The sequence below is a fragment of the Musa acuminata genome, chromosome BXJ2-11, assembly GCF_036884655.1.
Source record: "Musa acuminata AAA Group cultivar baxijiao chromosome BXJ2-11, Cavendish_Baxijiao_AAA, whole genome shotgun sequence".
Lineage (NCBI taxonomy): Eukaryota > Viridiplantae > Streptophyta > Magnoliopsida > Zingiberales > Musaceae > Musa > Musa acuminata.
Genome location: NC_088348.1, coordinates 21,119,012 through 21,135,829, shown reverse-complemented (window position 1 = coordinate 21,135,829; position 16,818 = coordinate 21,119,012). Strand labels below are relative to the sequence as shown.

The window sequence follows — 16,818 nt, the reverse complement described above, 5'->3', positions numbered from 1 at the left end:
TTCGATCTTGAAATAGATAATTATATTTTCAAGATTCCAATCTTTAGGTTATTTCTCCTACGCCTATAAATTACTTCCGGTTTCGGTCGAACTAACGCCGAGCCAACACTAACCCACACAATTACTCATTAATCCCTCTTTTATCACCTTCTTCGCTCTCCCATTGGGTCAATAGTCCACAAGAAAGAGAAAGACGAGGGAGGGCAAAACCCCAGCAGGACGCACAGCTAGTTCCCCCACCCTTGCCTCCTCCCACCCTTGGACTCCGCGGCGGCGATGGCCAGTGCTGGCGACGACCCACCGCCGCCCCGCCTTCTCTCCATCCCCAAGGAGGGCGAGCGGATCCTCGCGCCCACCCGGAGGCCCGACGGCACCCTCCGCAAACCCATCCGCATCCGCGCCGGTTACGTCCCCCAGGACGAGGTCGCCATCTACCAGTCCAAGGGCGTGCTCGTGAGCCTCTCCTCGACTCTCTGGTTTGCTAAATTTTGGATCTTGTCTTGATTCTTGAGCTAATGGTGCCTTCTTTCTTGGCGCTCGTCTTGGGGCGTGGTGGAATGCAGTTGAGGAAAGCGAGCGAGCCCGAGGTGCCACCGGGGTACGATCCAGCGCTGGCTGAGAAACCGAAGACCAAATCGGCAAAGAGGAATGAGAGGAAGAAGGAGAAGCGGCATCAGGTTGTCTATTATTTCCCACCTTCCTCTTTGTTCTTGTGGCCCATAATTAGGCATTTAAAAAAGATATGATGCCAGAAATATTTAGAGGCAATTCCGTGTTGGTGAAAGTGATTCTTCTTTTGGAAATAGTTCTTGTTATTGGCATCTTGACAGATCTTATCAGGATCTTAAAATTCAAAATTGTGTCAAATGTTTACCTAAACATAGAACACGATCAGGGATATCCTGTGCATCAAACTGATGTTGTTAGATTGCTGTGATGTCTTAGGTCAAACAGTGTTTTTGATTTGTTGCGGAACATACAAGTACAACGTTTTGTTTAATAATTTGTTAGAGATCTAGATAGCATCTTTGGACATCTTTCAATATTACTTGAGGCCCCCATGGCAGATCTGATTGTGTTGGTGCTTTTGACTGTCTGATGATTGTGAAAACTGTTGGATGTGTCTTGTGATTCAAGGAGATCTGTGTAATATACATGCCAACCATGATATGCGCTTGTCTCTTTTTATTATTGGCAGATTATGGGTTCTCATGTTTATCAACCAATTTAAAGATGTCCATTGTACCTAGTCTATGCTCCCCATTGTGGTCATATTTTGAGAAATATCATATGTTTTCTTGAGGCGAAGGAATATGATATATCAGCAGCCATTGGTAAAAGATAATTACATTAAGAACATAAGATTTGTGTTAAAGCTTATGATTGGCTTGAAGAGGAGATTGATGGAGAAGAATTTCTTGGATATGATTGCTAAGCTTATGTTGTCTCAGATCTTGTTAAATGATTTCAGCCAGTAGCAGCCATGTTTTAGTTTTTGTGCATGATTAAGTTAAGAACTTTCTGATTGTTATACTCAAGAAGATGGAAAATTGGATGATTCTTGATTGGATTAGGTGTTTTTGACTGTGGCTGGTAGAGTTGTGTCCGAGTGGTATATTCTTGATTGGATCAGAGGTAATTTAGCATTACTGTTCTCAGAATTTATTGAGTCAGAGCGTCAGACAAATGCCAAGATCTACTCTGGCAGTTCAAATGTTTAATGTGGTTATTGTCCGTAATTGCTCAATTTTCTTGATAGTAGATTTCGGATATCTTTGCATATCTTTTAGATGGTACATTTTAACATGCTTAATGGAATGTTACACAGTTGCTTTCTGTTTCCATGATTTTCTGCACTGTTGATGAGGGTCCTGGCACTGGACATTGCCATGTGGAATTCCAGAGTCTCATAGTTGAGATACAACATGTGAAGCTAATATTTTTCAAAATTTGTTCCTTGTATAACTTGTTAGTTAGGATCAGCATACAAGGCCTAAGGTCATTACTTATACATTCTAGGTACAAGAATTTACAGTGGCAAAGTTTTTATGAGTTAAAAGCTGTATTTGCATTGATGGTAGTTAAATATTCTATATGCAAGGTGCATCAACTAGCCACTTCAATCCCTGAAGCCATCAAAAAATTGTCTCTAGTTTATACCAATATTATGACCTATCCAAAGAAATGAGCATGCCATTCATAAGGTAATTGTCTCGATCTTTGATGATCCAATATGAACTCTGTCTCCTTCCATATTTGGAGTCATGTGTAGATTTCTTTTTAGTAAACAAAAATAGATTTTTCATAATTTTGTTTTCCTTTGAGTATATCAGTGTCTCTTTTACTTCATTGTTTATTGTTACTTATCAAGACTGAAAAAGAAGGGCTCACTGGACTAACAACAATGATCCATTCCTAAGTTTCTTTCAAACATGTGAGCTGTTATTAGTTTATTTTGAATCAGAACTATCCTTGTTCATAATTGTCTTGTTTTACCTTTCCTAGTAACTTCACCTAATTTCATAAAATTATATCTATCTTTAACTAGTAGAGTTTGTATATTTAGCTTATTGAATGACATTTATACTAAATAGTTGCATTCTGAACACTTAAGAGTATATGATGATCTTTCATACATTTCATTTTTATTATATACATATTTTTAGTTTGATCTTTTGATTTTTCACTTTTATGGAAGCTAGTGAAATTAGCTTTTGGTTTATGCTATTATTGAATAATGATATTGACATATATGTTAGGCCCACTCCAGAAAGATAGATTTTAATTTTTTTTTCTGATGAACTAGACATTAATGGCAATTTAGTTTATCTAAAATTTCTATTTTACAGAACTGGAGCCTTTTATAAACCAACTTATAAGAGGATCCAATCTTAATAAATTATTTTTATTTGATAAAGCGGGTGATAGTTCAGCAGCTCAGTCAATCTAGCTTACACCCTTGAGCCAAATGCAACCTTCAGTTGGCTGAAGCCATAATAAAGCTATAAATTGGTTGAATTGATTATCATATAAATAACAAGTTAAAATTTGAAATTGCTATTGCAACTTGATGATCGATATCAAATGTGATTTGTGAAAGTGTACATCTTCTGTGGGTCTCAAGAATACACCTCAAGTTAATATATGTTGTAATTTATTAAAAAGATGTTTCCGGGTCTAAGAATATGCTGTCGATTATGTTTCCCAATTATTTCTGATCAGACTCCTCTCTTATTTTTACATGCTTCCCGTGCTGACACCTCCAAGTACAAAGCATTTTCTACCTTGTATAGCAGACCTCCTCGTAATGTCTTTCATTTGACTGAGACTTGTAGCAATCTTGAGCCATGGGCTGACTGTTTCATACCATGATGCATCATCACCATTCACCAACTCCTGCTCCAGTGCCATATATTCAAATTTATTTATTATGATTCTACAAGAGATTACTTTTTTTAGCTTGATTTTTGTTACCTGGATTGTTTTATGCACTGGCTAGATTTCTATATTGGTTATTTTATCACAGCATATGTCTCTATACCTTTTTTGTCTGTGGTTTATTTTAGTAGATTAGACTTATTACATTCTGGAAGTATGACCAGCTAGCTAAATGCAGGCTGCTCTTGAAAAGGAAAAGACCTTGGATACAGAACAAGCTGAGGTAATAAAAACTGAACCGGTTCCTTCTGCCGAAAGTATTGCTCAAGGAGAGGAATCCGTGGAATTTGTTACAGATCAGATAAGTAGGATATCTGTCTCTGCAACACCAGTGGTGGTCAGCCCTTCCACTGATACAGTGGAGATTCCCAAAGCCGAGTCTTCTGGTGTGGATTTAGATAAAAGAATTCGAGCACTAAAAAAGAAGGTATCTCTGATATGCCTCTATGTTCTGAAAATATTTGCTTGGACAGACACTCTTTCTGTATGTTTCAAGATGTGCAAATATCTGGTAATTGGTCGGGCAACCTTTTATTGATCAGATATCATTAGAGTTTGTGCAGCAATTTCCTGATTAGAACCTTATCACTGATCAAAATTTGAACTTTATGGAATTTAGAAATTCTGTGCCCCATGGAAATAATGTTAGTATACACCACCTAGTTTGTGATAGCTATTGGACATTTTAGTCTGAATTTTTCTGATAAATTAAAGAATTAGCAGTATGAGTATTCTGTATTTTGCGAAAAAGTTGTATCAAGATCTGCATCTGAACTGTCTGAGGATTCCCAAAACGCAGATACGACTCGCAGAAGCACAGCTACAGGGTGACCAGCAAAGCATGAAGCCTGAGCAAGTGGAGAAGATGAGAAAAATGGATGGGTGGCGCGAGGAACTTAAACTCTTGGAGGACCGAAAGGTGAATTTAGTGTCATGAGTGGCGATTGCCTGATGAAGTACCAAGTAAGATCTAATTTCCACTGGTTGTGCTTGTTCAGTGTTCTTGGGTGTTCTCTTATGTGGGCTGCACAATCTTCTCTAATTGTGGGTGTGCTGAACCGACACCAAAACCTGTAGCATTTGGGTAGGCAATTTACGTTGTTGGTGTGTGCCCTCGAGCTTTGTAGTTATCCTGTTTGATGTATCGGTGAATCGTTCATCTGGAAGTACTGATACCGCCATGGAGTTTCTCCTTTCAGTGTCAATGGTTATCATCATCATTGTTGGAAACTTCTTTTTCTACTTTTGGGATATTAAGAATCCCTTGTTTGATGAATGATCATAGAAATTCAAGTGGAATATAATTTTGCAAAATGTTGTTATAATATATATATATATATATATATATATATATATTATTTAATTTTTTTGGATGCATATAGTAAATCGCTCAAAAATAAGAGCAACTAAAAATTACTTGATACAAAAAGGTGCAGTTGTACACATTATTTGTAGCCTGATGTATCTTCACCCAGATTGTGTGTTTCAGGTTGCCTATTCCTAAGTCTCCCCTGAAAATGAATCGCAAATTTCGAAGAAATATCCAAAATCTAGTCACAGCTACTTTCATTCAATCAAGCTTATCAACACTGCTTTCCTCCATTAATTATCTATTGACTGCTAAGGAATCTAATCAGGGAATACAAAAACAAATTGAGATTGTGAATGTTGAGTCGTTGGACGACGTTTTTGTTTCTTTTTTTTATTTATGAACCGGACAGAAGAGCATATCCCTTGGTCTTTCCATTCATCTTATATATTTTTAAAAATTAATTTTTAATTACTATATTAAATGAGGTACAAAATATTTTCATTAACAACTTGAGCAAAAATACCTATGAACTACGTAATAGCGGACTACTAACCATTAAGATGTTTCAATAGCCATCTCTCATTGATATTTTTATCATTTTTTATATTTTAATTTTCGAAAGTATAAAATTTATTATATTTTTCTAGAAACCAATTGATGTGCTCGTTAGTTACGCATGCTGAATTTTATAAATCTTATCAGATCTGAAGGTCCAATTTATCTTTAATCTATTTTTTTAATGCTCCGATGATGTTTTCATTATTCATAATAATGTAATCGAATTTGCTTTCTTGCTTTGGAAAACACACTACCCTAAAAAAAAAAGAATAATAATAAAAAAATCTCAGCCGTGCAAACTGTTGTGATGTTTACGAGTTACTACGCCACCGACGAACACGATGGCGGGCTCGAAGCGGCCAATGACGGCACTTCCGAGACGCCAACTTCCCGGGATCCAACGGCGGCTGGGGCTGCTAACTGATGAATCGGACGGCCGAAATCAAGTCTTCCCCGCCGCGTTTACTCGCTCGGACAAGTCCTCCTCCGTACTCGCCCCTTTTCCGAAGCCGAAACATCCTGCGGAATCCCCAAGCATCTTTTCGAGTGCAATCGGAAACCCACCGCCCCCCGTACCCTCCCGATTTGCTCGCAATTTCTCGCCCATTCCTCTGCTTGGATTCAAAGTTTGCGGCTTTCTCAAATCCCCTTCTCTGCGTGAGAGCTCGTTCCATCGGAAATTTCTTGTGGATTTGGCGTTCTGGTTCCCAGGTTTGCGTCTTCTGGCTTCCTTGACCGCATGAGCTTGTCAAAATCTCGCCTTTGGGGCGCTTCTTTATGATGGGTCTTGCGTCACCTCCGAACCATGGTCTTCTCCAACCATAAGAACTACGGCTCTCGTGGCGCGATGGGCTCCCGGCACCGGCAGCAGCAGGGGACGGGGTCGCGGCCGAGGTTGGAGCGATGCAACGCGGTCAAGAACATCGATTACGAGGCGCCGGCAGCGCGGGCGTCGTGGTCCGCGTGCTCCACCGCCTCCGAGGAACCCCGCGACCTACGCGGCACCCGGTCGCTGGACCTCTGGCCGGCCACGTGCGCTCGTCAGACGAGCTTCCGGATCGACGGCAGTATCGAGGGCGAGGTCGAAATCTTGTGCCATAGCCTCGGCCTCAGTGGCCCCGAGGATTTCGCCATTTCTGTCGACGACTGGGAGAGGCGCAAGGTGCGATCGTCCTTCGACATCCTCCCCAGGTCCAGAATCCTGCAGATGGACACCCCGACCCACGAAGATCCCAGTTTGGCGTCCAATTCTGTGCCTTCTCGGCCCTCGTTGGTATCTGAAGAAGAGCACATAAGCCAAAAGATCGCGGAGGAGGAAGATTGCCTGCTCCTTGATGGCTCGAACCCTGGAATAAGGGTTACAGACTCTGAACCTGTCGAGCTTCCATGTACTCTTCCGAGGTCCAGAGGAGGAGATGAAGGAATTCGAGGTGTCCGGCCACCGGTCCTTCTTCCTCCACCGCCTATGTCAAACTTTGAACCTCCTCCGTCGAGACCTACAAATGACAATCCACTACGAACTCTTAAGCCGCCTCCATCGATGTCAGTTCCAGCCATTGACAAGATGAGCTCGACTTGGGATATTATCAAATCATTTGCTCCAGAGAGAGGTGTACTTGAGGTAGGTAGGAGGGAATCCGTGGATTCTGTGGAGAACGAAGACAAGGAGGGGGTCTTTGAGGCAGATGAAGTCACTGAGGAGGAGTTGAGGGAGCTGTGGTTGGGGGACACTGCTGAGGACTTCAATGGAATATCTTCTTACTCAACGATGAACGATGATGATTCATCCAGTACGACTACTGAACCGATGTTCATGATTTCGCCAAATGGTAGGTTCAAGAGGAGGATAAAATCATGGATGCGTGGTGTGCTCCTGGGGAGTGGTTCATATGGAATGGTGTATGAAGGAATCAGCGAGTAAGTGATGATGCAAAATCAGTATTCCAAGAACTTCGTTTTGATTTATGTGTATGGCTTAGATTCTCAACGTTGCAATATCTAGACTATTCTTCTTTTGAATTTTAAGATACCTTGTGAATACTCCCATAGTTCATAAAGAAGGCTAATTTATTTTTGTATAGACTCCTTGACTCAAAGAAATTGGTCTATTATAGTTTTCAAATATCTTTCGGTTCTTGAATTTTTGAGATATGCAAACTAAAAGTAATGTACTTGCGATGGTAATAACTCATAGTTTTAACTGTGAGGAGAGCTACACTTGGTTGTACTTTATCCATTACAACTTTGTACATAGGTGCACAAACAATATGTTATGAAATTTTTAAGGAGAAAGAAATAAAGAATAAGTTGTGAGATGAGTATAACTATAATTTGGTTGGATTCATGTTAGAATGCAATGTAAAGAAGGTTTTTATGACAAAGTAACTATTTACTTAGACAAGTTATGGGGAAATAAATACTGAGAGAAACTTGCACATATAATGTTTTTCACAATGACAGTGTGTATACTTTGTGGAGATTTAATGTTGTGGGTCTCAAAATGCAAGCTATTTACTGCCTATCAGATATGCTGAAGCATTTAAAATAGTAGAACTACTAATGATAAAGCGATATGCACCAGCTTACTTTACTGATTTCTCAATTTTAATATATTAGTCCAAGCGTCATTTTCTTTAGTCCTTAATTATTTGTTTAAGCTCTAAGTGGAGTCAGAATGCATATTTTGGATGAAGTTCCCTGGTTTGCGACATTTGCTGATGAGATTGTTCTAATTTAGGAGAATAGAGAGAGGCTAAATAAATAAAGTTATTTGTTTATTTGGCCAACAGTTGTTCATGAGTTGATCAACCCATTTGCATGAATCATCTCTTTATCCAAAAGTTTCTTTTTCTGTATGCAGTATTTCTATTTTATTCAGGTCTTTGTGCTTCAAATAGAACAGAGTTTTTTTAAATGAAAAATTAGAAGGTCTACAAATTTCAAGAATAAGTAGGTATTGGCTCAACTCTATTAAATTGAAGTATTTTAAGCTTTATAAAGTAGTTACTGAGTTTGGATATTATAAAAAGAAATGAGCAATTAATAATGTGTTTGTCATATTAGGGAGAAATGAACTTTATTTGCTTATACCTGAAAGCGTTCACAAATTTACATCTTCTTGGGTGTCCCTCTCATATATGTAAGGATCAATAGGTTCTTGATAGTATTTAGTCAGTTTTTACTGTATTTTTAGCTTCCTGTAATCAGCCAAACTTTGCTTGTTGGTTGTATGTATCGATCTTTACTTGGAGGTCTATTATCACATGAAACTTGATTTTTCGTGGATGATATTTCCATTATGTTCAGCATTATATAATTCCATATATCTGCTAATGAGGATAACCATCTGGAGGGTCTTGTGGCTTTGGAATGTTTTATTTTCTGTAGGTTAACATTGATATAAGTGTCATTGGATGGTCATATTATTCTGCAACTAAGATATTCTTTCTTCATGTGTACAGCGAGGGTGTATTTTTTGCTGTTAAAGAAGTATCTTTGCTTGATCAAGGGAGCAATGCTGAACAATGTATTCTTCAACTTGAGCAGGTAGGATGATGCCAATTTCTATAATGTGATGATTATCGAGTTGCACTAATTCTTAATGTTGCTTAATAATTTCTTTGCAAATTATTTTCTTTTCTTTCTGGTTATACATGTTATTGCATATACATAGTTCTAAAGGGTAATTTGAAGTTCAACTAAATTCAGTTCTGAGCATTATTTCTTGACTTTTCTGTTCCAGGAGATCGCACTTTTAAGTCAGTTCCAACACGAAAACATAGTTCAGTATTATGGGACAGACAAGGTATCTAGTTTTTCTAATCTCGATATTTCATCAAGTTTTTGAACTGTGTATAAAGTTCTCCTGATAAGTGATATTTATATAGTAAAGAAATTTGTAAATCAAGTCTCATCAACTATGCACGTTTCTTAGTTCTCGTCTTTAGTGGTTCCTTTCCAGAAACTAATTTTACAACACACCTTAAATTTGTTTTGCTATCATGGCATTGGAAATGTCCTAAAAAAACAAAGATTAGGTGTTGCAAATTTATCAATTTGTGAAATAACAAATTAGGGATATTTAAACCTTTTTAATTCTTGTTCTTAAGCTTTTGTTAGTTTTCTGTATTAGTTTAACTTATCTAATGAAAATTTATTTGTTTTGTAATCTTTACAGGAGGATTCAAAACTATATATCTTTCTTGAACTTATCACGCAAGGTTCCCTTGCATCTTTATATCACAAGTATCACTTACGAGATTCCCAAGTTTCTGCATACACCAGGCAAATTCTAAATGGCTTAAACTACCTTCATGAGCGAAATGTGGTACACAGGTGATGCGACTTTTTTAACTTTTACATCTATTCTGGTATCTGTAAATTTGATCTCTTCAAGATATGATGTTATAATTTTTGGATCTTGTGCTTTCCAAGCCAGTCTTAGTTGGGGCCATGTGCCATGGCTTTACAGTTTATCAATATGAGTAGTGTCCCTGCATAATGGTGCATGGCACTGTTGGCACGTGTTATACTTTATCATGTGTTCCAGCAAACATGCACTGCTAAAAGTTTATATAGATTGAAACTATATAATATATATGAAGGGCATGTGATGCTGTTCTGTGCCATTATCTTGGTGGCATGTGCCAGCTGGGCCACCCGTGCCTTCGTCTTTGATTCTTCAATTCTGTCAATCATCAGAAATAGCTTGGTGATGGGACCAGATTTTCATATAAGTTTGTATAGATGTTCTCATTAGCAGCATGGACTGAAGATAATACAATTCTTGTACTTAGGGTTTCCTTTGTCATTCCTTTCTGCTTTATAGAAATATAACCTTAAGGCAACTTCTTTTGCAGAGATATCAAATGTGCAAATATATTGGTTCATGCAAATGGCTCTGTAAAACTTGCGGATTTTGGATTGGCAAAGGAGGTTGGTCTGTTTCTCTCAAACTTTATGTTTCTGATTTTTAACATAGTATCTTTATATTGCTTCTGTGAAAAATTTCAGATGACCAAATTCAACATGCTGAAATCTTGCAAAGGAAGTGTATATTGGATGGCTCCAGAGGTTAGCTTTCTTTCTTTGGTTTTCAAAAAAGAAAATCTGTATTTTTCCACTAACAGACAGACCAAGAAGACCGGCTTTTTTCATAAATAGTGCCAAGTAGGTTAGGTGATGTGAAGGTTTTCTGCTAAGAAATCTAGACAAACTTCATAAAAATGTTAGTATGTAAATATCAACCGCAAGAATTGTTTTATTGGGGTGCACAATATCAACATATAGAGTCAAGTAAAATAAAAGTTTAGATCTGTTATTTATGTTGTTTGAGGAAATTATGTCTTGATAGAACATATACCCACATCAATGTATATTGGACTTTCATCTTTGGCTGCAATCAGAAGTTGTGATATATAAGGATTTTTAGATGGTGATGTGGTGACCAGGACCATGTCTGCTTTTGGTTTAATCCATTGAAATAACACATTTTAGGAGTTTTCTACCCATTGGCACCTATCAAAACTAAAACTTCAGTATCATATTTTGCCTTTGTGGGTTTCTTTTCAGATCTTGTTGTATTTAAAGTTTTAAACTATAGATAATAAGCTGCAGCTCCTGCTTTTTATATTGGTTTTGAGCCTGCCAATTTTTAACTAATCTCTTGGATGAGAGCTAAGATTGTTGAGCCATTTTGTTTAATTATCTTGTAAACAAAAATTAATGAAATTTTTGGAAATTCTAGATTCATTTGAAAGCACCGGTATCACTATTATCATTTTCCCAGGTTGTTAATCCTAGAAGAACATACGGACCAGCTGCTGATATATGGAGCCTTGGGTGCACTGTTTTGGAGATGTTGACTCGCCAGATACCTTATCCTAACCTTGAGTGGGTGAGTGATATGCAATTTTCTCTCTCTCAAGTGCTTCAAATAAAACTTTTTGTTGTCATTTTAGTCAAGGTCTGCAATTTCGTACCGTACCGGAGTTTAGACGTTCGTTCGGTACGGTACGAAACTGTATACCGAGCGGTATACCGTTCGGTATACCGCTCAGTATATATATATATATATATATATATATATATATATATATATATATATATATATATATATATATATATATATATATATATATATATATATATATATATATATATATATATATATATATATATAATTTAAAAGGCGACGTTGCATCGCCTCGGCGACGTCACCTCGTTTATATATATATATATATATATATATATATATATATATATATATATATATATATATTATTTTATTATTATTTTTCGTCCCTCCCGGTAGCGGGCAGTCTGTATACCGGTATACCGTCGGACCGGTACATACCGCCCGTACCGGGCGGTATCATTCAGTATTGCCTACCTTGATTTTAGTAACAAAATAGTAAATCTCATTACTTTCTTGTAGTCCTTCATACAAATATGTTATCTGGAGTTCATACATTACATTATTACTTCTATATGACCTGAAAGAATGTCACTGCTGTCAAGCAGCCAGCCATATCAAAGACCAGTGAGAACATTTATTTAGTTTAATTAAATATTTAGACAAATCTAGATGACTTGGCCTTATTATTTGATAGCCAAGTAAAAGATCATGATATATTAAGCATTAAATTTTTAAGTTTACAAAAGTAGAAAAGGAAGCACAAAGAACTTTACAAATGCATACTAAAAAGAGACCAACAAAAATTCTGACATTTGATATTGCTTAGAACATATGACTAATACTCGACTTGATTGAAGATTAGAGATTAGATAGTAGAACATTTTTAAGATTATATGAGATTCAGAACAGTGCTAGACTTAGGAATGATGACACAACTATCATATATATTATAATATGATAACGGAACATTCTTGCCAAGTCACTTTCTCGTATATCATAATGTGATAATAGAACATGCATGTCACTAGAAAGTTTCTCTATTATACTTTTTGTGGTGGAGAATGGAATTATAAAAATTGCAAGATCTATAGAGATGAGTGACCTTTCTTTTGAAAGAGCTAACTATTCTGGCTTGCATTTGCCGATGTTGACTTGCTACTATGCTACTGCTGTTGTTACTTTTGCTGCTACAACTACTGCTGCTACTAATGTTGTTGTTGCTGCTGCTACTACTATTACTACTAATTATTATAATTGCTTTTACTGCTAAGTCGTCTTGCTTGTCTTGAGTTTCAATTTTCAGTTGCTACTTGTATATGTTTGGGAAAGGCACGATATCAATGTCAACACATTTGGTGTCAATAGTACTTACTGGTTCATTCTAATTTGCAGACACAAGCTTTGTTTAAAATTGGCCGTGGCGAACAGCCTCCTATTCCAGACCACTTGTCTGGAGATGCACGTGATTTCATCAGCAAGTGTGTAAGAGTGAACCCCAACGATCGACCCACTGCTTCACAACTGCTTGAGCATTCATTTGTCAGGGGTTCGTTGAGAGCTTCTTCAGGATCTAATTTATCTTTGTTTAATAACAAGAGATGAACTCACTAACTCAGTAATGACGCTTCAAAAAACATATGGGTAAAGCACTCTGTCACCCTTTTTGTTAGTCTTGAAGTTTCAAGCGGTCAGTTTTGTCCTAGCAATCTTGTTGGTATATGCTTTCACAAGATGCTACTAGAATGGGATGCTTATTTAAGAACACTGAATCGTGCCATCAGTTTATTTTTAATGAACTGGAAACCGTTTTAGATTGGATGTGTTTATTGTATAAATTCAATTCTTTTTGTGCAGATCTTCAGCGATATGCTGCTAATATGCACTAATTCAAGGCTGATATTATGATTCTTCACTAGCGGAGCCTCAGTGGATAGCATATAGTAATGTTGCTGGGTTGGTGCTCAACAGCTTGGACTTGCGCTGTTGGCTGTCGTTCTTTCTCAAAAGCTGCTCATATCTGGCGATCGATATGTTCATGCGTTGGGCTTGCACGAGACACAAGTGGATCCGAAACCTTGTTGTGGAGCAAGATGAGTGCATGTCCTTGTGTATATGTATGCATGGTTTTTGAGTCCCAGTGTCATCAAGGTTGCTGTTTATTTTGAGTAGATGATGTTGTCTATTTTGGTGTTTGTATTCTTTAGCTGTTGTTCAGATTGTATTGATCTTGAGGTAGAAGCCTAAAGCAAACTATCAACTAGGCAAGCTTTTATGCTTAGTTCCATAGTATGCGGAGTCCAACGTATCATATTGTTTCATATCATTCCATAGTACTTCCAATATGATCCATTTTTATAATATAATAATATCATATCGAATTGTTGATTATTGTTGATATTAGATTGAGATCGTTCGTCCGTGGCGGATGACTAAAACCGAGCTTATTCGAAATTGGCTCTTTATTTTTGTTAGAATTAGTTTATTTTTCCACATTAATTTTGAATTCATCTAAAAATCAATCTAATAAATGACACAGGATCTATTCATCGTCAAACCAGCTTGTGAACATTAAAATTTAAGTGCAGATGCACAAAGTTGTCATTATAAATTCCTTTGATTGAATGGTGTGTAGGCCGGATTCGGATATCATGACAATTCAAGTCCGAATCCGAAATTTTCAAACGACTCTACTCCAATTATTAATCTGAAAGCATAAAGGTAATAAAAGCAAATACTGCTTAAAGCCGCACTAACAAACAGTTGACGCCTCCACCGTCACCCCGCTAGCTCGCTTCGCCGCCCTTTCCCTCTTCGTCCGCCCTTTATATGCACGCACAACTTATGGAGATATAGAGAGAAGAGGCTCCAAAATCCAAAGAGGGGGAGGATCTCGGCGGCGATGACGACCCCAGTCGACCACCACCGGCGATATTCTCCGCTCGACGACCGCCGGCACCGCCGTTACATGGGCCCGCCCATATCCACCTCCTCCTCGGCCGCCTCCTTCAAGGGCTGCTGCTGCTGCCTGTTCCTCCTCCTTACCTTCCTCGCCCTCCTCGCCGTCGCCGTCGCCCTCGTCGTCGTCCTCGTCCTCAAGCCCAAGAAGCCTCAGTTCGATCTTCAGCAGGTGGCCGTGCAGTACCTACTCATCGACTCCACCACCGCCGCCCTCGGCGGGGCCCAGCCACCGGCAGCGTATCTGTCGCTCAACATCACGCTGCTGTTCATAGCGAACAACCCGAACAGGGTGGGGATCCGGTACGAGGCGGCGGCGCTGGAGATGATGTACGGCGGGGTGCCTCTGGGGGTGGCGACAGTGCCGGGGTTCGAGCAGCCGGCGGAGAGTCGCCGCCTTGTCCAGACCCGCGTCGTTGTCGACCGCTTCAACGTGCTCCAGGCCGACGCCCTCGATCTCGTCCGCGACGTCGCCCTCAACGACCGCGTCGACCTCCGCCTCACCGGCGACGTCGCCGCCAAGATCCTCGTCCTCGGCCTCTCCTCCCCCAGAGTTCAGGTCACCTCCTTGCTAACCCTAATTCCTACTCCATCTTTTTTTCCTTCTATTTTACATCAAAATTCCCAATAATTAATTTTCTTTAAGACAAAGAAGTAAATTGATAATCCAGCTTAAATGTTCTCGTAAGTACGGAATAGAAGAGGTTTCATGTAGGACAATTTCTAATAATTTACGGAAAAATATTATAATATTCATATAATGCAGTTGTATGTATGTGGAGTCTATAATAAACCTTTTTTTTTTGTTAAAATTTTTTTCTTTAAAGCGTCATCAGAGATCAAATTCTAAATATCTTTGATTTCACATAAATAATCAACATTAATGAAACTATAGTTACTCTTATGGTTCCAACTGGGAATCTTTTTCCTTGTATGGACTATGATAGGTTGATCATTTCATACGGCATGTTCAATACCATCATGAGACCTACTTCTCGTTAGATAACATCGATTCGTTTTTACCCTTATTTGATGAAAATTCAATGATCATTTTTGTCTGAATTAATATATAATATATAATATATATTCAATTAAATCCTTCTTATTCCTATAAATTAATAGGTGTCGGTGGATTGTGCAATCGTGATCAGCCCCAGGAAGCAATCGCTCATCTACCAGCAATGTGGAGTCGACTGAGTACATCTCTAATGAGTCTCTTTTTCCATTTGTATGTGCTTGGAAGCTCTAATTCTATTAGTTTAGTTAGCTTCGGGGCAAAGTATCGGTGAAGGGATGCTTATCATGGCCAAGTTGGTGCCCGCAACACCATGGCGGTGCGCTCTCTCTCTCTCTCTCTCTCATGAACCTTTTTGTTTCGTTGGGTTCTCTGAGGTCTTTGTGCTGGAAAAGGGTAGGCACGAAGAGGAGGACAGCCTCTTCTCAACCTTGGTTTGTCTTTTAAAGATTTTTGGTGAAATGTTGTTGTGGGTGGCATGTTCTTCTCGGCTTTGCTGACTAAACAGGAAACAGATGAGTATTGGGTGATACCACCTGTCATGCATTTGGTAGCGATTTCCTATTTAATGATTACATAGTATTTCTTATAATTAATTATTTTTATTATTTCGATCTTTATACTTTAAAAAATTATATAGTAAGATCATTTATTCATCGATTTTATAAATAAAAAAATAAAAATAAATAATAAAAATATAATTTTAATATTTTAATTAATGATGATAGACGATATTGATAATGACAAACGATAACATGGGGTCATGGGTAGTTATTGTAAATGAAGGTTATTTTGTATTTATATTAATGTCAATGTAAAGCAATATTGTTCGATAATTACGTCGATACATATGTAAAGTGATCTTTACCTTCATTATCGTTTTTCTCATTCATAATAGTCACTCGGGCTTTTAGCGATGTTATCGTTCGCTATCATCAACGTTGTCTATCATCACTAATTGGAATGTTAAAATTATTTTTTATCTATTATTTTTATATTTTTATTGATAAAACTGATAGTGTTATGGTAAATGGATATAGATGTTTTATTTTTATAATTATAGAGTTATCAATATAATTTTTTAAAACGTAGATACCAAGGTACAAAGTTAATTAACTATAGAAGTAATTCATAATTAATCTTCAATTTTTAGATAACATTTTTGAAATGTTATATGTGTGGATTGGATCTCATATCGATAATTTTTTAAATATATTTTTGATTAATTTATTTTAATTTTAATTTTTTATATCTTATCATCTAATGGCCAAATAGCCAAATAGGAGAATGTTAGATTTTATGATACTATCTAATTATATAAGATATATTATAGATATAATTGGATTTTAATTATGATTATCTATCAATATAAAATAAATTTAATTATGGTAAATTTTTTTAGGAAATGATCTTGATAGGAGGAACTTTCACCTATAAATAGACATAATCTTTTATAACTCAATGTGAAAATGTGATATTATTGAGATATTATAAATCTTCTCTTATTTCTCCTCTGTCCCTAATTCATAACTCATTATAGTCCTATGAAGGATATAAAGGAAGAGAAAATGAGTCTAGTTCTTCTTATAGATTGATCTTGCTGCAGCCTTCAAATCCGATGCT

General features: G+C 37.5%; 3 protein-coding genes across 4 annotated transcripts; all 3 read left to right on the top strand.

Moving 5' to 3' along the window:
• Positions 1–100: 100 nt before the first annotated feature.
• Positions 101–4,680, top strand: LOC135626249 (partner of Y14 and mago-like). The gene is made up of 5 exons (XM_065131427.1): positions 101–453; positions 564–677; positions 3,617–3,865; positions 4,238–4,357; positions 4,437–4,680. Exons 1-5 carry the CDS (start codon positions 277–279, stop codon positions 4,524–4,526), a joined length of 750 nt encoding a protein of 249 aa, XP_064987499.1. The 5' UTR covers positions 101–276; the 3' UTR covers positions 4,527–4,680.
• A 1,093-nt stretch (positions 4,681–5,773) lies between these two features.
• Positions 5,774–13,613, top strand: LOC135626247 (mitogen-activated protein kinase kinase kinase 1-like). Of its 2 annotated transcripts, none has more exons than XM_065131425.1 (9): positions 5,774–7,225; positions 8,770–8,854; positions 9,051–9,113; positions 9,486–9,643; positions 10,168–10,243; positions 10,322–10,381; positions 11,097–11,204; positions 12,618–12,771; positions 13,080–13,613. In XM_065131425.1, exons 1-9 carry the CDS (start codon positions 6,114–6,116, stop codon positions 13,109–13,111), a joined length of 1,848 nt encoding a protein of 615 aa, XP_064987497.1. In that variant the 5' UTR covers positions 5,774–6,113; the 3' UTR covers positions 13,112–13,613. The 2 variants fall into 2 exon arrangements, with proteins under 2 accessions (XP_064987497.1, XP_064987495.1); XM_065131423.1 differs by having other exon boundaries at positions 5,777–7,225; positions 12,618–12,866.
• Positions 13,614–13,973: 360 nt separating this feature from the next.
• On the top strand, positions 13,974–15,674 carry LOC135627374 (uncharacterized). Its single transcript, XM_065133454.1, has 2 exons — positions 13,974–14,739; positions 15,303–15,674. Exons 1-2 carry the CDS (start codon positions 14,125–14,127, stop codon positions 15,375–15,377), a joined length of 690 nt encoding a protein of 229 aa, XP_064989526.1. The 5' UTR covers positions 13,974–14,124; the 3' UTR covers positions 15,378–15,674.
• The last annotated feature ends 1,144 nt before the right edge of the window (positions 15,675–16,818 follow it).